Below are 21,504 nucleotides of genomic sequence, written 5' to 3' on the forward strand. Positions count from 1 at the left end.
CTTCAATTACATTTATTTTCTAGGAATTATGGGTGCCAATAATTGTGGAACAGGTGATTTTATGAAAAGTAATTATTTCTGAGACACGGATTTTTTTTTTTACTACACTTGAGTTAAAGGTTACATTTTTCTACAATTTTCAGTGTGAGATTATGCTTTTGCAATACAAATTTAATTTATTTTAAGGCTTTTAACACGTCTTAACCAGGGGTGCCAATAATTGTGGAGGGCGCTGTATTTATTCATTTATTGTCTGCATGTTTTTCATCTTTTTTTAAAAAAAATTTTTTTTATATCAGTATTCATCAATTCACACCAGTTCTGGAAAGTATGAGGTAATATATCCTTCGTACAGGAGAGATTTATTTTATTTATTTATTTTCTTATCTATTTTTGTCTTTTTTTTTCTTTTTCTTTTTCACCAGTATTCATCAATTCACACCAGTTCTGGAAAGTATGCGGTAATATGTCCTTCATACACAAGAAAAAAATTTTTTGTTCAAATCTGAGGGACATTATGGGTGGATTTTGCTCAAGAGAAAAAGAAGTTATGGAAATAATCCCACTCTCATCAACCAGAAGAGGTGATGTTCTGGGTTCCCTTTTGACTCTGGTTACTCAGTGTTTCTTCCTCATGTCATCTCAGGGAGTTTTTCTTCGCCAATAACTAGAATTAAGAGTGAGTAAGCAAGAATCTTTCTCGAAATAAAATGCCTGTCTTTTTTTAAAACCGCAAGAAAGATGTGAAATTGGCCTGACCTGGACGGAGATCCCGAAAGATCCCTGAAGAACTACATTTTAGCCAAGGGCTGCGAGATAAATGAACCCATCATCCCATGTGATTGGTCCAAAGAAAGTAAAGGATGTAGGTGGAGCTTATACATCCTGGTATTGGATTGAAAACACATTTTCTGTCTTTCTTTCACTGTCTTACGTTTTTTTGGTGGTCTTCGGTGGTGAAAATCTTCCAGGAAGCATCGAAGAAAAACATCTTTGAAGTGTTGTGTAAGGAATGAAACAATTTCAGGAAAATAATCAGTAGACAGAGTGATGTCGTGTGAAGGAAACTGAGCTTCTGTTAATACCAAAGAAGTTGATTGTTTTTCAATAAAACACGTCAGCGAAGTGTTATTCCTCTTCTCGGACAGTGTTTTTGTGTTCATTAAAGAACAATGACCTGGGGAAGCCATGGCCAATGGTTAGAGAAACAGCTTTGGGACTGTAAGGTTGCTGGTTCAATTCCCTGGACCGGCAGGAATGGCTCAGGTACCCTTGAGCAAGGCACCTAACCCCAACTGCTCTGGGTATGTTGTACGTCGCTCTGGATTGCGTGTCCGTTAACGTATTTATTTTTATCCATTTATTGTAGCTCACTGTGAGTTGGCCAAGTGGTTAGTGTGTCCGCGTCTTGATCAGGAGATTGTGAGTTCTACTCAAAGACCATCATAAAAATGGTACCTACTGCTGGTTGGTGAGGTGCCGCAATCCAGATGCAAGTAGGGCGTCAAACTCTCGCGGTTACCAGAGGACCAGCCCCCCCACTGTAACCCTAGCTATGTAATAGCCAAGAGGCTGAGGGCGATAGAAACAGACATCAGCACCAAGCAATGTGCCTTCAGGGCCTGGTTCGTACTGGGACGGGGAAACTGCCTGGGAAGACCAGGTCCTGGCACGGGAGGGACTTTGTTTATTGTTATGAAATGTCTGTGAAACCAGTTCATTCCTCTTTTCACTTGTACGAAAGCACTGACCCTGGAGACTCCTTCCATGAATGTAAAATTAAACCTCTACTTCCAGAAAACTTCAGCATAACGGCAGCCTTTCTACTTCTCGTAATTGAGCTGTTGCTATAGAAACGATAACGCATGAACATAAACCTTTTATAGCTGCACTACTGTCCGAGCTGCTGTTACAGACAACTAATCAACACCGCCTGACCAATCGGATGCAAGAATTCAGTAATGCTGTGTTTCTGTGTTTGACTTTTGCACACCGAGTTCGGCTTACGGTCATGACCGAAATGTCAGCTATCTGGGAATTAGGGTGACGAAAGCCGTAAAGTTGGTCATTTGGAAATCAGCTTTGCTTCACTCGTCCCTGATTCGAGCAGAAATGAATCAGGTGGGCTCTTAGGAATGAAAACACGACAGAGCTCGCAGGCAGCTCTTGACTAAATCCAAGAGGCTGCTAAGTGAAGAGAAATGAGTTTGCTTGGCTTGTTCACAACTTCGTTTTAGTCATGATGTTCCTCTTTATTATCGGAAAAGGGGACGCAAACCGAGAGGTCGTGGTCTCACACAGCCATTGTGACATTCTGAAACTGTCGAACTCGAACTCCTTTTTACCGCAATCCTTGTGCAATATGTATGTTTTGAATCTCGATTTGATTTGAAATTCCACAGCCTGATGCAGGGAGCTGACACGAGGGCTCACGGAGCTGCTGAGTGAGAGACTTCACTTCCGCAGTGCTGCTTGAAAGCTTTTAGGCTATTTTTTTCTTTCTTTTTTCCTTTTTTTTTCTCTTCTTTCTATACTTAACCACCTCCAGAGCATGACCTTTGAAGCTGGGCCTTTTCCCCCCCCACTTCACTTCCTGCCAAAAATACTTTCACTTTGTGCTGGAGTGGCTGCCTCCTACGAGACAGATGAGACCAAAAAAAGACCCGAGGAACTTTTCTTTTTTTTCCTATAGGTTAATTTTTGTCTTCATCCCAACATGAGAATCTTTTTTGCCCTTTTGCATCATTTGATTTTATTCTTTCCTTCAGACACAAACTTGCTTCCTTAACACGTTTCCTACTGTAATGGATTGACTAATAGTTTAATTATATATATATATATATATATATATATATATATATATATATACACACACACACACACTACCGTTCAAAAGTTTGGGGTCACTTTGAAATGTCCTTATTTTTGAAAGAAAAGCACTGTTCTTTTCAATGAAGATCACTTTAAACTAATCAGAAATCCACTCTATACATTGCTAATGTGGTAAATGACTATTCTAGCTGGAAATGTCTGGTTTTTGGTGCAATATCTCCATAGGTGTATAGAGGCCCATTTCCAGCAACTCTCACTCCAGTGTTCTAATGGTACAATGTGTTTGCTCATTGCCTCAGAAGGCTGAAGGCCAATTTATGCTGACAACCCAGTCCTCGCAGATGGCGTCGCAGACAGTGTCTGCGTAGCCCCCCCCACCTTCGCAGACGCTCTGCGCGCACCTCCCAAAAATTGTGACCACCGCAGAAGCCTCGCAGACAGCGCCACAGACAAGAGGGCTCTGATTGGTCCACTCTACATCCGCTGTACACGCACTTCCGCTTCCCTACTTTCCCGGTTTGGTTTGTTTTCACGACCGGCATTTTTAAAAACACGAGCGAAGATGGAGCAGCACGAAGAGCGGTTGATCGAGGAAGTGAGGAAGTACGGACATCTATACGACTCCAGTTCTAGTCATTATAAGTAACCGGAGGATAAACACTTCACTAACCACACCCACCAACTACTCCTAGCGACTTCGCGCCCCCTTGCGTTGTGCCGGTGAATAACATCGCGCACGCCTATTACTCCCCGCTCAACAATAAATTACAACTGTCTGCGAAAAGCTATCTGCGAAAGCCTTGTTGCACGAGCATGCAGAGGCCTTAATGGATGATTAGAAAACCCTTGTACAATCATGTTAGCACAGCTGAAAACAGTTTAGCTCTTTAGAGAAGCTATAAAACTGACCTTCCTTTGAGCAGATTGAGTTTCTGGAGCATCACATTTGTGGGGTCGATTAAATGCTCAAAATGGCCAGAAAAATCTCATCTCATCTCATTATCTCTAGCCGCTTTATCCTGTTCTACAGGGTCGCAGGCGAGCTGGAGCCTATCCCAGCTGACTACGGGTGAAAGGCGGGGTACACCCTGGACAAGTCGCCAGGTCATCACAGGGCTGACACATAGACACAGACAACCATTCACACTCACATTCACACCTACGCTCAATTTAGAGTCACCAGTTAACCTAACCTGCATGTCTTTGGACTGTGGGGGAAACCGGAGCACCCGGAGGAAACCCACGCGGACACGGGGAGAACATGCAAACTCCGCACAGAAAGGCCCTCGCCGGTCACGGGGCTCGAACCCAGGACCTTCTTGCTGTGAGGCGACAGCACTAACCACTACACCACCGTGCCGCCCGGCCAGAAAAATGTCTTGACTATATTTTCTATTCATTTTACAACTCATGGTGGTAAATAAAAGTGTGACTTTTCATGGAAAACACAAAATTGTCTGGGTGACCCCAAACTTTTGAACGGTAGTGTAAAGAAATCCAGACACAAGGTGACTTCTTCAGCACTTTCCATATTCAAGTATTGTTTTGTTTGGTAGGATCATTTTTAAGTTTAATCCCAAACAACATTATCTTCTCAGTGTCTGAGTTTTACATAATTTTATTGTATTTTTTTCACATATCTCAATAATTCCACAAGGTGCTTGTCGTCTGCCACTTTTTATCTTCATTCCAACACAACTTTACTATTTTGCATGAGTGTTTTTTTCTTTTCATTTTTGTAGTTTTTTTTTATCTTTCCCCCAGCACACGGTTATCTCCTCACATTTTTGCATATTTCACAGGGCTTTTTTTTTAACCCTTGATGTGATGCTTGCCAGTCAGTAGCCTGGTTGTTTGACTTGCCACAAGAAATGAGGTCATGGCAGCTTTGCTTCCTTTCTCACTCAGAACATGCCGATCTGGCTGACTTGCTCGAATTTCGAGAGGAAGTGCACATCTCAGTTGATACCAGTAACAATGATGTTCATATATTACCTACTTCCTCTCCTGAGTTTTGTTTCAATACAACTTCTGCTTCACAGATGACTGATATTTATGATTTATTTTTCCTTGTTTTATGATGTTAGGAAATGGCAGATTGAGCCATTGCGGAATATTTAGTTAGTTATTGTCCAGTCTTGCGGGTTGTTTGTACGAGTGTCAGTCAGTGTGTAATGTGGGAGTTGTTGTGTTTGGCTGTAATATTTTAGCTCAGTAGTGACGTGTTGCTGTTGTGCAAGACAGGAACATTCTTCGTTCAGCCCTCGACTCTGAGCTCGTAGTTTGACCAGAGATATGACTTTGTTCTTGCTTGGATAAACATTGTGGGAAAAATCCAGCTCAGTCTGGCGAGCTATGAAACACAGAGTGCACAAAGTGATGGAAAGGAAGTTATATAGATACTGTTTATTCTATCCACGTTCACTAGATATGAGCAATCATGCGCTCTGATTGATTGATTGGCTACTCTACTACTAGGATATCAGCTCATATACCGTGAGTAGAGAAAAGCAAAATGGCAGAGCACATCAAGTCAGATACATCGCTTTATCAAGTATTTAAAGGGGAACAGAGGGCAATATATAGAGTAAATATAACAATAAAACACACATTAACGAACCTTATTCAAGACTTACAAAAGTTTTTTGTTCTAAGGTTGGAAAGTTATAGTGTTTTGAAAGTAGCTCGAGCAAACTATTTCCGCGGTTTGAACAGCCCGCCATGATATTAATTTTATCCAATCAGAATGCACGTTCATTTTCTCTGCGTAACACTCATGACGTATGTATGTGCCCAGTTGTGTTGGCTCATTGAGGTTGGGAATAGCACGTGTGAATCGGAAAGTAGGATGAATTGTAAGTGATCGGCTACACAAACTGGTTCAAACTGGTACCCTTCTAAGCCATAGCCTGCTTGCAGTGTGTCTTGCGGGATCTCTTCGTATGATTCGACAGAGCTGTCGCTTTCACTTGATGCGCCCGACGCCATGATTACACGCTTCTCTCCTAGTGCAGTGGGTAGGGCTGACGTCACGGTCTTTTAAAAATGGCGACTCTTGTGCCGTTTAGCGTACCGACTATTATATTTACAATTACCAAGATATTTCGTTGTTTTCTAGTATATAAATTTGATAGAATACTTAAGAATATGTTACTTTGTCACATCAGCGACTGTATATATATTATATTTGGTACCCCTTTAAAAGAATATACAGTAGGTCCCACACTCCAGCCCAGTCGGTGGCAGTAATGCATCTTTAAGTTGGTTTGCCAACAGCCGAAAAAACCCTAAAGAAGATAACCAAAATGGCAGAGCGTGTTGCTGAACCAACCGAGGATGAAATAAAAACTCTACTCGAAAAAAAACCCCCAAAAAACAACAAAATATGGAATGAAAGTTTTTGATGGTAAGAACGTATCTTTTTTTTTTTCAAGAATTATCGCATTTTTCACAAATTGCTGCTGTCATTTCACCGCTTTGTTTACGTTCTAAGCAGAAATTATTTTTTTGTATAAAATTTTTATTTATCGAATTTGCTAAAGAAAAAGAAAAATGCTCTGTTTCTCAAAATCCAGTGAATGTGGATCGAATAAAAGTTATTCCACTCCATCTCGTCGTGCACGGGTTATAGCCGACTCTCCGCACCTCATCATGGGAACGTAGATGTAGATCTTGAAGAAAAAACTCGAGCACGATGTAAATCTCAACATTTACTGGTCAAGTGATTTGTGAAGTAATAAGCAGGCTGGAAAATAACTGACCAGCTGAAAGACCATGTTCACGGACACTAGGAATTCGTTCATTCAGTCATCATCTCAAACTCCTCTCCCAGTGGGTTTCCTCTGCGTCCGCCGGTTTCCTCCCACTACTCAAAAACATGCATGTGGGAATGGTTTTCTGTGCTGGACTGGCATGCCATCGAAGTTGTATTCCCATCTTCTACCCAGAATTCCCAGGATAGACTCCGGATCCACCGTGACCCTGAGCAAGATAACTGAAATCGAATCACTGATTCATTTTGGGAACAAACTAAAAATAACTGAGAGCACGTTCTCCCACGTGATTCATGTGTGAAATTTACACATGTGGTTTTTAAATACTTGTCATGTTTCACCATTTTTGAGACATGGACTTTTTACAGTCAGGTATGTGTCATGATGATCACATGATTCATTTACCTTCGTTTATAGGGCAGGTGGTTTTTATTTCGCACATTCACATGATGTTACACATGGAAAATGCACCGTTACATGGCCACATATTACTCACGTGAAACAGATTGATGAAAAAGGTGATTTTGTGACCCGTTTCTCATCCGTTCATTCACTTTCTTTAGAAAATGACTGTCGAGGTCTGGTCAGGGTTGCTGTACTTTAGGTGACTCATTTTTTTTTTGTTTATGGAAATGAAACCAATAAAATACACGGGAACATGTAAGGGGAAGCCATGGCCTAATGGTAAGAGCAGCAGCTTTGGGACCAAAAGGTCACCAGTTTGATTCCCTGGACCAGCATGAAGTGAATGAATGGCTGAAGTGCCCTTGAGCAAGGCACCTAAACACCCCCCCCCCCCCCCCCCCCCAAGCTGTTCTGAGTGTGTTGTATGTCGCTCTGGATAAGAACGTCTGCTAAATGGCATTAATGCCATACAGACAATGTAATGAAATAGATTCTAAAATAGTATGGGCGGATACGACGATACAAAAATAAGTGGGAGAGTGGGATTTGGATCCGGTCCCGGGAACATCTCTAGTCTATAGTTTATAATCGTTGAAATGGATCATTTCATTCGACAAGAAGGCACAGGGAAAGCCCCACTTCTGCTCACACAATAGAGGTTTGTCTGAGCTGAACAGCAGCAACGATGTCCTGCTGCGTCCAAAACCAACACCACTAAGTAACGCCAAATCTGCCACATCCTCCAGCAGTAACGGTTCTTAAAGAGGAGTTCAGGAAGCCAAGATCTGATTAGTCTGACTTCTCAGAAACTCAAAAACAAGTCAGTCTACAGGCCTAGAAAACATCGACATGTAGCGTTGGTGGAAATTTCCGGAATAATACAAACACCACAACTCCAATAGATGGGCGAATCAAATCTGCAAAGATCCTTGAGATCATCCTGACTAAATCTCTTGGCTGTTCCAATTCTCGTGGGTGACGCCATCTTTGGCCCTTGTCTCTGGAATATAGCTTATCGATACGTATGAGACGCCCCCTCCATTTTGGACGTTCTAATTTTGGCTTGAATCCAAACTTACACACTGGCACTTAGTCCACATTTTGTTCCGCCACAATTTGGTATACTGTTTCTATTTCTTGTTCCCCCCCCCATTTTTAGATGTGGCCAATTCCCACCTACCAGGTCGGTCTTCCCTATTACTCGACAGTTCCCAACCCGAGAGGGCGTAGAAGTCAAGTCAAGCTTATTTGTATAACACTTTTAACAAAATAAACTTTGTCGCAAAGCAGCTTTACAGAAGAATGCTTCTTCCGAAGCACGTGACACCAACCAATCGCATCTCTTCAAACTGCTGCTTCTGCAACATAGGGGGTGCCATACGTAACACACTCTGAGGAAGGCGCTATCTGGCCACTTCTGTATACATGATCTCATGGATGCCCATGATTGGCTAGTGTTCTTGTTAACCCCTCCCTGATTTAGATGTGGCCAATTCCCACCCACCCACCAGGTAGGTCTCCCTTATCACACGACCGTTCCCAACCACAGAGGGCTAAGAAGGTCATCACATGCTTCCTTTGAGCCACGTGATACCAACCGTCCACATCTTTTCGAACTATTGCTTATGCAACATAGAGGGCGACATAACACACTCGGAGGAAGCCGCTATCCACCCACTTCTGCATATATAATCTCACAGACGCTCGTGATTGGCTAGCGTTGCTGTAATTGACAAGGCAGAGAGACTCCACCCCTCCTTCCCTGAGAGCATGGCCAATTTTCCTCTCGAGTTCGAACTAACGATACGAGCGATGTCTGGATGATAAAGCAACACTTTTATTATTATTTGGCTCAGTCTTTGGCTGAAGCCTAAAGAGGCACTGGTCTGTACTGTATGTGTATGTTTAACCGAGTTCAAGCGTGTTTAAGAATGGAATTGGCGTGCCAGCCTCAGGTAGCGATTCCACAGTCGCGGTGTGGTCCCACTGTGCACTGCCTGTCAGTGCCATGTTGCATAACCTCAGTTCACAATGTAATCCTCCATGGCCAAACAGTCTACAGCGCTGTCCAGGAAAGGAACAGGTTTTGTAATGTCTGTTCGAGTTCTGGCGTCAACGTATTTCTGAGCAGCCTATTTTTTTCTATGTACCGTATGGACCATAACTTGTATCTCCCAATCAGACAAAGGCTGAGCTCAGACCTGCACAGGTCTCTAGTTTGTGCAGGGGACATTTTTCCAATTTTTAACTGTCTGATTTCAGCGTCCCCCTGTAGCCTCAACTTCCTGTTCTTGGCTGGCAGGAAGGTGTGGTTTTCTGCTATTATAGCCTCACGACAGCCTCAAGGTTTGAGATGCTTTTCTGCTCAGCGTGGTTGCAAAGAGTGATGACTTTGAGTTACCGTAAAATTCCTGTTAGCTCAAACAAGTCCGATCATTCACCTCTATCGATGGAGATCACTATTAACTGAAGCTTCTACAACCCCGATTCCAAAAAAGTTGGGACAAAGAACAAATTGTAAATAAAAACGGAATGCAATAATTTACAAATCTCAAAAACTGATATTGTATTCACAATGGAACATAGACAACATATCAAATGTCAAAAGTGAGACATTTTGAAATTTCATGCCAAATATTGGCTCATTTGAAATTTCATGACAGCAACACATCTCAAAAAAGTTGGGGCAGGGGCAATAAGAGGCTGGAAAAGTTAAAGGTACAAAAAAGGAACAGCTGGAGGACCAAATTGCAACTCATTGGGTCAATTGGCAATAGGTCATTAACATGACTGGGTATAAAAAGAGCATCTTGGAGTGGCAGCGGCTCTCAGAAGTAAAGATGGGAAGAGGATCACCAATCCCCTTAATTCTGCGCCGACAAATAGTGGAGCAATATCAGAAAGGAGTTCGACAGCGTAAAATTGCAAAGAGTTTGAACATATCATCATCTACAGTGCATAATATCATCAAAAGATTCAGAGAATCTGGAAGAATCTCTGTGCGTAAGGGTCAAGGCCGGAAAACCATACTGGGTGCCCGTGATCTTCGGGCCCTTAGACAGCACTGCATCACATACAGGCATGCTTCTGTATTGGAAATCACAAAATGGGCTCAGGAATATTTCCAGAGAACATTATCTGTGAACACAATTCACCGTGCCATCCGCCGTTGCCAGCTAAAACTCTATAGTTCAAAGAAGAAGCCGTATCTAAACATGATCCAGAAGCGCAGACGTCTTCTCTGGGCCAAGGCTCATTTAAAATGGACTGTGGCAAAGTGGAAAACTGTTCTGTGGTCAGACGAATCAAAATTTGAAGTTCTTTATGGAAATCAGGGACGCCGTGTCATTCGGACTAAAGAGGAGAAGGACGACCCAAGTTGTTATCAGCGCTCAGTTCAGAAGCCTGCATCTCTGATGGTATGGGGTTGCATTAGTGCGTGTGGCATGGGCAGCTTACACATCTGGAAAGACACCATCGATGCTGAAAGGTATATCCAGGTTCTAGAGCAACATATGCTCCCATCCAGACGACGTCTCTTTCAGGGAAGACCTTGCATTTTCCAACATGACAATCCCAAACCACATACTGCATCAATTACAGCATCATGGCTGCGTAGAAGAAGGGTCCGGGTACTGAACTGGCCAGCCTGCAGTCCAGATCTTTCACCCGTAGAAAACATTTGGCGCATCATAAAACGGAAGATACGACAAAAAAGACCTAAGACAGTTGAGCAACTAGAATCCTACATTAGACAAGAATGAGTTAACATTCCTATCCCTAAACTTGAGCAACTTGTCTCCTCAGTCCCCAGACGTTTACAGACTGTTGTAAAGAGAAAAGGGGATGTCTCACAGTGCTAAACATGGCCTTGTCCCAACTTTTTTGAGATGTGTTGTTGTCATGAAATTTAAAATCACCGAATTTTTCTCTTTAAATGATACATTTTCTCAGTTTAAACATTTGATATGTCATCTATGTTCTATTCTGAATAAAATATGGAATTTTGAAACGTCCGCATCATTGCATTCCGTTTTTATTTACAATTTGTACTTTGTCCCAACTTTTTTGGAATCGGGGTTGTACATGGTTTTGTGTTGCGCCGCTGCCACATGATTGGCTTATCATACGTATAGTGAGATAATCAATCAAGCGTTCAGGTTAAGATGCTCATTTAATTCGGAGTGTCGTCGTATTTTGTCTAGAAGGGGTCCCAGGCGTTTATTTTTATAGTTAAAGTGGTCGAGAACTTCTGATCTACAGCAACACGAGTGCCGCGAGCTGTACTCTCTCGCTCTTAAATGTGCAGTATAGATAAACCAACGCTTTTGGGAATTCCCTTTTTATGGGAAATTCCCGTTATTTTCAGCTCCACGTCCAATTAAAGACTGGAACGATGTCAGCCGTTTGTTTTTCCCTCTTGGAGCAGGGCAGCAGGTAAAAGTCAGGGGGGGGTTTGTGTGGACGTGTTGGCGGTAACAGCAACTTGCTCTTCATCAGGGAGTCAAGAAAGGGATTTTCCCTCCCAATTGTGGTCAGGATCAGTGGCATGAAATCAGAGTCTTGCTTCTTTTAATCATACCATTTCACTTGACTTAAAGAGAGAGAGGGAGAGAGAAATGTATATTTGCATGATGGACATTTTCCCCTTTAAAGGTCTTTACAGAATCATGTGACACTTCTTCTTCCTGACCTAATTATTTCCACAAGAGGGCGGAGTGTGTGTGGGTCCTCATGTTTTCTCTCCAGGTTCAACCCCACACACACACACACACACACCTACAGCAGGGGTGTGTTAAAAGAGGTGGAGAATCCCTTCCAGCCCACCCTTCACTTCTCTGAACAGCAGCTCTTCAAGGAGAACAATCACGAAACCCACTCACTCATCGCTCAAGCTATTCCTGACTAGCTAGTCATGTGGTGAGCTTACAGAGTGGAGATGTGTATGACAGCAGATATGCAAATGAGACAATTCTCTATATACATATATACACACACACACACACACACGGTCGACCAGTGAAAACCAGATCGGGCCAAAGAGTGAGATGCGCTGACATCATTTCGAGAGAGTGACATGAGCAAAGCAGTGTGTGTGAAACTTCAGCTGGAGTTTTCCCTCCTCCTGCTAGCATGTCTGAGCTCAGGGTCGTTCAAGCTCCGTGACGCAGGGGAATGTGTGTGTGTGTGTGTGTGTGAGCTATCTTTTGGGGGTCTCAGATGAACTTTAAGGACGGGTTTCTTGGCTGTAAGTGACATGACATGAAGTGTTTTTAACGGAAAGTAGACACAGGCCTGTGGAACGAGGGGGGATGTTTTGATATTTTAACGGGGACCAACTGTCCCCAAAAGGGCAGTGTGTGTGTGCATATACACATGATGTATTATCTCCATTTGGGGGTCTTAGATGAACTTTAAAGACGGATTTCTTGACTGTAAGTGTGACAAAGGGTTTTTGTTTTGGGTTTTTTTTTTAATGGAAAGTATACCCAGGCCTGTGTGTGTGTGGAGGGGGAGGGGGATGTTTTGATATTTTAATAGGGACCAACCGTCCCCAAAAAGGCTGTGTGTGTGCATATATATATATACATGTCGTCTCCATTCGGGGGTCTTGGATGAACTTTTCTGCAAATGACGCTTGAAATGTTTTGAATGGAAAGTTACAGTAAAAACAGGCCACAACTTGTGTCTGTGTGTCTATGTCACACCGTTGTGAGTCGTCCTGTGAGTTCATGAATAATAATTTACGATCTTCTTATAACCTTCTCGACGCATGATGCACGTCATAATATGGATATGACTGTAGCTTTTTTTTTTTTTTTCTGTCTCAGTCGATTAGCAAACTGTGTAAACAAATCTCTGAACTTTTTTCCACCTCGGATGTTCTGACAACGATTCTGATGAATCACAGATGAGAGGTTTGAGAAGTACACAGTCACTCTGGTCCAAATGATGCCAGGCCGGGCTTCACGAAGACATATAAGTATACCTGAAGGTCAGGCTGCATCGCGAGCTTGAAGAACATGCCAGCAAGTACTCTGAGTGAAAATGTATCGGTAGTTTGTCGACAAAAAAAAAAATGGATGGATGGAGGAAAAAACAATACTGTATTTTAACATCCAATCATCTCATCTCATCTCATTATCTCTAGCTGCTTTATCCTTCTACAGGGTCGCAGGCGAGCTGGAGCCTATCCCAGCTGACTACGGGCGAAAGGCGGGGTACACCCTGGACAAGTCGCCAGGTCATCACAGGGCTGACACATAGACACAGACAACCATTCACACTCACATTCACACCTACGCTCAATTTAGAGTCACTAGTTAACCTAACCTGCATGTCTTTGGACTGTCGGGGAAACCGGAGCACCCGGAGGAAACCCACGCGGACACGGGGAGAACATGCAAACTCCACACAGAAAGGCCCTCGCCGACCACGGGGCTCGAACCCAGGACCTTCTTGCTGTGAGGCGACAGCGCTAACCACTACACCACCGTGCCGCCCTACTTATATATATATATATATATATATATATACACACACTCCTCCTCCACACATCCACTTTATATAAATAAAATTCACACTCGCCTATTCAACTTTAAATAGCTGCCACTTTTTTATACTGTTGATTGGAGCAGCTGGGAATCTACTGCAACTCCAGTCAGGAAGGGGCTTTCCCACACACACACACACACGTCTTATTATCCTTATGAGGACCTTCCAAGGACCTCATTAAAAACGCCGCTAATTTAATATCCACCGACACCGAAATCCAACCCGAATTTTATCCTCAGCAATTAAAAGGAAACATTTAGGCTCATTTATTTATTTTTAAACTAAACCTTGTGTTTTTCTTTTGAGGACCGGCCGAATGTCCCCACAAGCCTGAAACTGAGAGATTCCCATTCTTGTAAGGACAGCTATTAAAACATGCCCAGAGAACCAGTCATACACTCGTACTCTCTTCCACCCCAAAGCAAACGAAAGTCCAAATGCTCTCTCTATGACTGTACCTGCCGTCACATGAACTTACCCCCATCATCATCACCATCCTCCTCATCATCATTACACTATTTCTGGGACTTTTTCTTCCCCCCCAGTCGCTTATTTGATACAAAACACAATCCACGCTACTCGACTCAATTTCTGAAAAAGGCAAACTTTTTATTACAAAAATAAACCTTTTAAGACACGTCACATTCTCTTCCTTGTTCTTGTGTTTTTTTCCCCTCCCTCGCAACAAGATATTATTTGATGTCTGTTGATATTTTAGCTTCAAACGTGTTGAAATTGTAGGCCGTCGTGTTACACAGACTGAGACTCGACGCTTTCATGTCTCATCTTACCAGGATGTAGGGAACTTCCTTTCTTACTTAGAACTAGAAATGTTTTCGACTGTAGAGGCGATCAAATGGCAAGTACCTAACAGTCAAAATGACGCCTCGGAGTCTGACAGTCAGTCAGTCAGTCAGTGAGTGAGTGAGTGAGTGAGCAACACTGTACAGCAACACTACCAGTTATTACATTTCCTTTGACTGAAGACGCAGGTTTGAAGACGTGTGTGTCGGATTACATAAGCGATTAATTAATAACACTGTAAGCCAGTCCTGTGCGCTTCGATCTTACTTTATCGCCTTGGTGTGTATGACATGATGTACAACAAAATTCTAACAATCCAAGTTTTTTTTTAAAAAAAAAGCAAAAAGCACCATGACAGTGAAATAGATTTTTTTTATATACTTTTTACCTTTATGTAAAGCTTATGTATTTTATATAAGTCACTATTTTTGACATTATTATTCAAATAAAAAGACAAAAATGTTGAAATGAAAGTGCTGGAAGTTCACAAGTCTACAAAAAGACACTCACTGAGGTATATCAAGCAACTGAGTGTGGATTGTAGAAATCTGACTGCTAATTTGAAGAATAAGTAATAATAATAATAATAATAAGCTCAAATAAAAATGAGCTTTTTTGCACTTGGTACAGAAATCAATTCAAACCTGTTTGTTGATCCAACAAGCCAGAAGACAAAAAACGGCTTTAATTATACATAGAAAACATATAAATATTAATTATATAATTAAACATACCATATAAAAAAGAAAACGGGGGAAATATATATATATATATATATCTAAAAAAAAAATCAGTTCGGGATACATCAATACACTTGCAGTAAGATGACAGTACATGTGTAAGAAATAAACCACTTGGAAGTGTGGCATGCTGTTCTAGGAAAATAATCAATAATGAGGTGGTGGTGTTTTGATGAAGTACAGTTCCTGACACCACCGTGAAGTTGATTACTTTCCAGTAACGGCACAAAGTGGTTTATTCCTCTTAGACCACAGCAATTATCACAGCAACTCTCCGTGTTTAGTTACGTTTTACGTCGCCGAACGTCCGTGAAACAGCCAAGTTCTTATCGCTTATGTTCTAGCAGCTATAAACGATCGTTCCCTCGCCAGCTTCTCTTGCAGATAGGAAGTCAAAAATCCGCAGCTTGTCACGTTCAAGAGAAGCTCGAACTCGTCCTGTCCACGTCGCAAAACTTTACAGCTTTACCTCGGACGCTGGAGACTCCTTCCAGAAATATTCAGTTAGTCTTCATACAGGTGTTTTTTTTTAGGACATAACTTTAACACATTTAGAATGAGTGAGTGAGTGCATTCATCATTTCATATAAACCTGTGAAACGTCAGCACCTTTCGACCAATCAGAATCGAGCATTCGACAGCGCTGTGGTATTAATGTGTCATATCATATACAGTATATATAATCTGTGCTGTGCAACTCTTTGGACCCCGTGACTGATGATTCTCTGAATCAGGAATGACCCATCTGAAGTCAGAGGTCCGTTCCTCTGAGCGTTCCTGTTTCACTTCCTCTTCCAGAGCTGTAATAAATCCCTAAAATGGCTGATTGATTAAAAAAAAAAAAAAAAAGCCCACTCTGAGGATTTATTACGATCCAGACGTGAAGGTTGTCCAACTTTTCTGGTTCAAGCATCCAGAAAAAAGTTTGTCGTCCATCACTGCTCTGTACCTTTTACACGCGTTCCACACTCTTCTGTAGTGCATCTTATGTCTTGTGCGAGTGTGAAATGTGTAGAGTTCACAATCGGGCGCACTCCTCCCAGTGGTTCAGGTACTCGTCTGTATGTTTTTCATCGTACATTGTGAGACATCGCGGGCACTGGAGCTCGGACATGCCAGACCCTGCTAAGTGAGCGTTCGGCCGCCTGGCGCTCGAGTCCGGGGGACTGTTCCGCAATAACGGCTCGACCGTTTCAGTCTGCTTACGGCTCGCTTTCTTTAAGTTGGGGAGGATCCGCCGTGTTGGAACAGCTTCTCTGGAATTCTGGGTAATAAATAAATACAGACGACAAAATAACTAAGTGCAAAGACGTGTAGATGTATAGTGTAATAAGGCACTAGGTGCTGCTAATATGAGGTCGTCCTGTGCCTTGATCACACATTATGAGATTATTAGACTTAAAAATGAAAATAAAAATGCTGACATTGCTGTAATGTTAGTGTTTTCAGTAGGGACTGACTTGCCTGCGCTCGGATTTGCAGCTGCAGACGCCCCACTTCGTCCTGTAGGTCCAGGATTTTGCTCTGAGCCCGTTCCCGGTCCGCTCTCTCTGACTTAAAGTCTTCGATGTAAGCCAGGACCTGGAGAAAGACAGCGAGATGTGGGATTTCAGCTCCATGATCAAGTTTCATCATATTAGATGTAAACAAACATCCTAAAGAAACAGGAAGTCTCTGGTGGTGGGCGTTCAATTCAAGTTGCTTTAAGAAGCTGTATGAGGTATTTTATGGCATAGTATCAGAATGAAATAGAACAAAAATAGAGTAGGGTGGGGTAATACGCCCCCGTGAGGTAATACGCCCCCGGCCTGTTTTACCCAAAATAACCACCAGATGGCGCAAAGTTACATTTCTATTGTTGCTATGGACTGGCTTGACAACGGGGATATACAAATATCCACTGTGGATCGCATATCAGCAACGCAGCGGAGAGAAATCAAATTTCATGGTAAGTGATATAATTTTCAGATATCAGTAAAACTGTATTTAGATAGCTGCTATTTCGTCAGATATCACAGCTGTGTATGTGGTATGAGTAGACAAGTCAGTACGTTAAAAAAAATAGGTATAAAAAGTTGAATCACATTTTGAAAGTAAGACCCTTTTTTGTAAAAGTGTAGTCTGTGGGGTAAAACGCCCCCTTAATGGCGGGGTAAATGGCCCCCAGGGGGCATCATTTCCTTTTATCATAATTACTGTATTTCATACATTTCTGAATAGCAGATACAAAGTTTTTAATAACATCTCGCTTACCTGGTTGAGTAAAGCAAGTAATTTGAACTTAATATTAAAAATAATTGAAATTTAAAAAAAAAATTGAAATTAAAATGCGAAATATAATAAACTAATGCATCTATTCATTAATTCAGGGATATTTTCTTGTTTCTTTCACATTATAGGCTTAAGTAAACACTTTTGCTATCCAAACAGCTTTTTTTGAGTGAGGGGGCCTATTGCCCCGCCTCAGGGGGCCTTTTACCCCACTGGGAGGGTAAAAGGCCCCCTTGGCACAATGTTTGTTTTTGTAAAAAAAAAAATAAGTATTAACTTTAGGCAAACTTTAGGTGGCATTATTGTTCATGTCACTGTTGTCAAAAACTATGATTAAAACTAAACACATGGTTCATTTCAACTTGGAGAAAAACTGAATTTTCCTTAAAGGGGGCTTTTTTCCCCACTCTACTGTTTTTTTTTTTTTAATCCAAAATATCCTGTTTGTGTATAAAGTCATATATTCTCCATCACCACAATAGGGATTGTGATGAACTCCAAACAACTGTTTACGATCTTATCATCTCGGTGCTATCCTGGCGCGCCTCTAAACAAGATCTTTAACCCTCAGAAGATTTGAACAGACCTGAAAACGTAACAGTGTACAGAGAACACGTTTTCATAATGACCTGCTGTTCCAGCATCTGTATGCGCTCCTGCGTTCTCTGCATGCAGTCGTCTCTCTCTCGGCTCAGCCTGTCGCACTCCAGCATCTTCTCCTCCAGCAGTCCGTTGAGACGGTTGATCTCCTGCTGGTACAGGGTCATGGCTCCTGCCGACTTCCCGCCGTTGGACTCCTTCAGCTTCTGACACAAACCCCTGACGTACTCCTCCCTGCTCAGGTCATACTTCTGCCACTTTGAGTTCAGGTTTTCCACCTGAGGAGCGATAGGAGAGCAGTGTGAGGCTGGAGACAAATGACAGGAAGACACTTTCCAAAGAATGGAAAAGCAGTATTATGGTCTTACGTATGCTACGCGGCTTTTGAGCTGCTGGTTCTCCACCTGTAACTTATCGATAATGCCGTTCAGTCGAGCGACCTCGGAGGATTCGGTCACCTGGTGAGAGGGGGAAAAGGATTTGAATGAAAAAAAATCAATAATAAACGAGTATCATCAAGTATAATATTTAATATATTTTTAGATTTTACATAAATACAGTTGTGAGAAAAAAACAGAATATTTTCAATTCAATTTAACTTCCTAATTTCCAGAATATATGTGTATATTTTTTGAAATTGAGGCTCAGAACGTCTTCGTGCTTGAGGATGCACCCGACAGGTATGGTTGAGGTAGGTGTGAATGTCCATACACAAGTAGATAAATGAATAAATAACCCAATAAATTAATACCTTTCTTTTATTTAATAATTTTAAATGACTTTCACGTTCAACTTTACACTGAAAAATTATTCCGAACATTTTTTTTTAAAGTCGAATTTGGGTTAAAACGAACCCGTATGCAACACCTCGTCATCTCCCCCCAATACACACCTCATTGACCTGGGTCTGATGCTCTGCAAGAGCCGGCAGGTTCTTCTGCTTCTCCAGCCTCCCCAGTAGCTCCTCACACACTCGCACCGTGGCTCCCAGCTGCCCCCTGAGCTGCTCTGCCTCATCAGCCAACGAGTTGCACAGGACATCCCGGGTTGCCTGCTCCCGGTCGCGTGCTGCCAGGCTGGCTCGCAGGCGCTGGATCTCGCGCTCCTTCTCGTGCTCGGGCCACTCCAGCATCTGCTCCTTCTCTCTCAACTTCTGCTGCAGACTCTGGATTTCCTATAATGAAGGAGGGATATTGAGACTACATTACCCACAATGCATCAGCTAGGAGTCAGCAACAACAATAGTGCGAAATGGATAAAGATCTCTGTACTTTTCTTTGTAACCATCATCAGCAGGAAGTAATGGTTCAGCAGTTACACAAATGGAAGGGTGCGAGTTCAAGTCCCAGGATTCAAATTCAAGCTGGGTCTTTTGAGTAAGACGTGATCTGCCCAGATGGATGGATGGTTTTTGGTTTTTAATCGAAGCGTGAGCGAAATGTAAATGTTTGAAGTAGGATGGTGTTAAAATGTATCATTACTCGAGAAGGTACACATCAGTGGTCCAGTTATGAACCTTTTCTTCATGGTAAAATATTCATGACGATACTTGATGGAAAAGTGAAATTCCCAAAGCTACATATGATTTATGAAGTATTTCCAAGAGCGGATGATGATGGTGTAGGGTCTTTAACGTGTTACTTGGATGAAGAAGAAGAAGAAATAAAGTTCTGGAGATGTCCTACTGAATGGATCTAAGATAAAAGTGTGTTAAATTGATCCAAAACTGAAGTTACTCACTCTTTTGCTGGATTCCAGTTTCTGGACTGAGTCCACTTCAGCCTCCTTCAGCTTCTGGTTCAACTTTGAGTTTTTTCTACACAAACTCTCCACTAGAGACTTGGCTGGTCCAACCAAACAAGGTTCTTCTCCCTCAACCATGATACACGTCCTCTCATATTTCGCCAGCCTGGTTGTTAATTCAGCTATAATTCCGTCTCGGGATAAAATCTGTTTGTTTAAATTGGCAAGCTCCTGCTGAGCTTCATGATAAAAAGTGTTCAAAGTGGCGCAGCTCCGCAGTTTCGTCACGTCGTCGTCCATTTTCCTTTTTAAATATCCGCCTCTTTTCTTTCTTATTTCTCTCTCTCGCTCTCTCTCTCTCTGTGTACGTGTGTGTGTGTGTACAGAGAGTCATGTGTGTGTGTACAGAGTGTTTTTCTGGCTCCCCGCTTGGGGATTTCCTGTGGGACTTCCCCCTCCGCCATCACACCGCTCCCAGCTCTGACTGGCTTTACTCGAACACTGGAGGACATTTTTACGCTGCTGAATGTTCAGATCTTCCGCTAAGTGTCGAGTCACAGATCTGGACTTTACTTTAGACGTTTACACACGTTTCCTCTTCCAGGCTGCTTCACTCCGGTTTTACTACCCAGCCGACACTTTTTTTTTTTTTACACATCAGATTCATACAAGTTCTCGAGATTTGGATTGAAGGAAAGCTCTCAGTAAACTAGTCTGGAGTTCAGTCCATATTTATGAGACTGTAATATTTACAGAGACAGTTAAAGCTCTTCACTGCCCCAAAACCTCACAGCCGGTTTCTTCTCAGAGATTCATGAGATACAGAAACAGACACACAAAGCCCAGGGGTGCGAACAAAATTATTCTGTCTGTCTGTCCATCCACCCCACACTTTGCTAGCTAGTTCACCTGTACTTTTCCCTTAAAGCTAAAGCCCCAGTGTACACGACCAAATGTATTCTGTCTGTCTGGTTCACCTGTATTTTCCCCTTAACACTACTTAGTTAAATAAATTTGTACACTACCAAGCTTGTCGGTCTGTCTATTTAGTTCATCTGTTCCCTCCCCTCCCCCAAAGCTATTTAGCTAAAGCCACAGTGTACACTAAGTTTATTGTCTGTCTGTCTATTTGGTTCATCTGTTTTTTACCCCCTTAAAGCTACTTGGCTAAAGCCCCAGTGTGCGCTACCAAATTGTGTGTGTGTCCGAGTTCCCCTGTATTTGTTCCTTAAAGCTATTTAGCTGAAGCCCCAGTTTACGCTACCAAGTTTATTCTGTCTGTCTGTCTGTCTGGTTCACCTGTATTCTCCCTTCATGCTACTTAGCTAAAGCCCCAGTGTACACTACCAAATTTATTTTATCTGTCTGTCTGTCTGGTTCACCTGTGTTTTCCCTTAACGCTACTTAGCTAAAAGCCCCAGTGTACACTACCAAATGTAGTCTGTCTGTCTGTCTGGTTCACCTGTATTTTCCCTTCAAGCTACTTAGCTAAAGCCCCAGTGTACACTACCAAGTTTATTCTGTCTGTCTGTCTGGTTCACCTGTATTGTCCCTTAACACTGCTTAGCTAAAGCCCCAGTGTACACTACCAAGTTTATTCTGTCTGTCTGTCTGTCTGTCTGGTTCACCTGTATTTTCCCTTCAAGCTACTTAGCTAAAGCCCCAGTGTACACTACCAAATGTAGTCTGTCTGTCTGTCTGTCTGTCTGTCTGGTTCACCTGTATTTTCCCTTCAAGCTACTTAGCTAAAGCCCCAGTGTACACTACCAAATGTTGTCTGT

The 21,504-nt window shown here is 42.3% G+C and overlaps 1 protein-coding gene across 2 annotated transcripts; it reads right to left on the minus strand.

Annotated features, from left to right (window-relative positions):
- Positions 1–14,153: 14,153 nt before the first annotated feature.
- Positions 14,154–20,235, minus strand: tnip2 (TNFAIP3 interacting protein 2). 2 transcript variants are annotated; one of them, XM_060926556.1, is made up of 6 exons: positions 19,721–20,235; positions 18,882–19,154; positions 18,349–18,438; positions 18,010–18,258; positions 16,574–16,690; positions 14,154–16,373 (listed from the first exon to the last, which is right to left on the minus strand). In XM_060926556.1, the coding sequence occupies exons 1-6, from the start codon at positions 20,021–20,023 to the stop codon at positions 16,128–16,130; spliced, it is 1,278 nt and encodes a 425-aa protein (XP_060782539.1). In that variant the 5' UTR covers positions 20,024–20,235; the 3' UTR covers positions 14,154–16,127. The 2 variants fall into 2 exon arrangements, with proteins under 2 accessions (XP_060782539.1, XP_060782538.1); XM_060926555.1 differs by having other exon boundaries at positions 18,873–19,154; positions 19,721–20,222.
- Between the last annotated feature and the right edge of the window lie 1,269 nt (positions 20,236–21,504).

The sequence above is a fragment of the Neoarius graeffei genome, chromosome 7 (assembly GCF_027579695.1).
Source record: "Neoarius graeffei isolate fNeoGra1 chromosome 7, fNeoGra1.pri, whole genome shotgun sequence".
In the NCBI taxonomy this organism is placed as follows: domain Eukaryota; kingdom Metazoa; phylum Chordata; class Actinopteri; order Siluriformes; family Ariidae; genus Neoarius; species Neoarius graeffei.

What these genes read in the sequence shown, in the direction of transcription:
- tnip2 (XM_060926555.1), bottom strand. Translation starts at nt 20,023, where the DNA reads ATGGACGACGACGTGACGAAACTGCGGAGCTGCGCCACTTTGAACACT. An exon ending in ATCAGACCCAGGTCAATGAG is followed by an intron (nt 18,439 to 18,872) that starts GTGTGTATTGGG and finishes CCCTCTCACCAG; the next exon opens with GTGACCGAATCCTCCGAGGT. An exon ending in AGCTGCAAATCCGAGCGCAG is followed by an intron (nt 16,374 to 16,573) that starts GCAAGTCAGTCC and finishes TTTATTACCCAG; the next exon opens with AATTCCAGAGAAGCTGTTCC.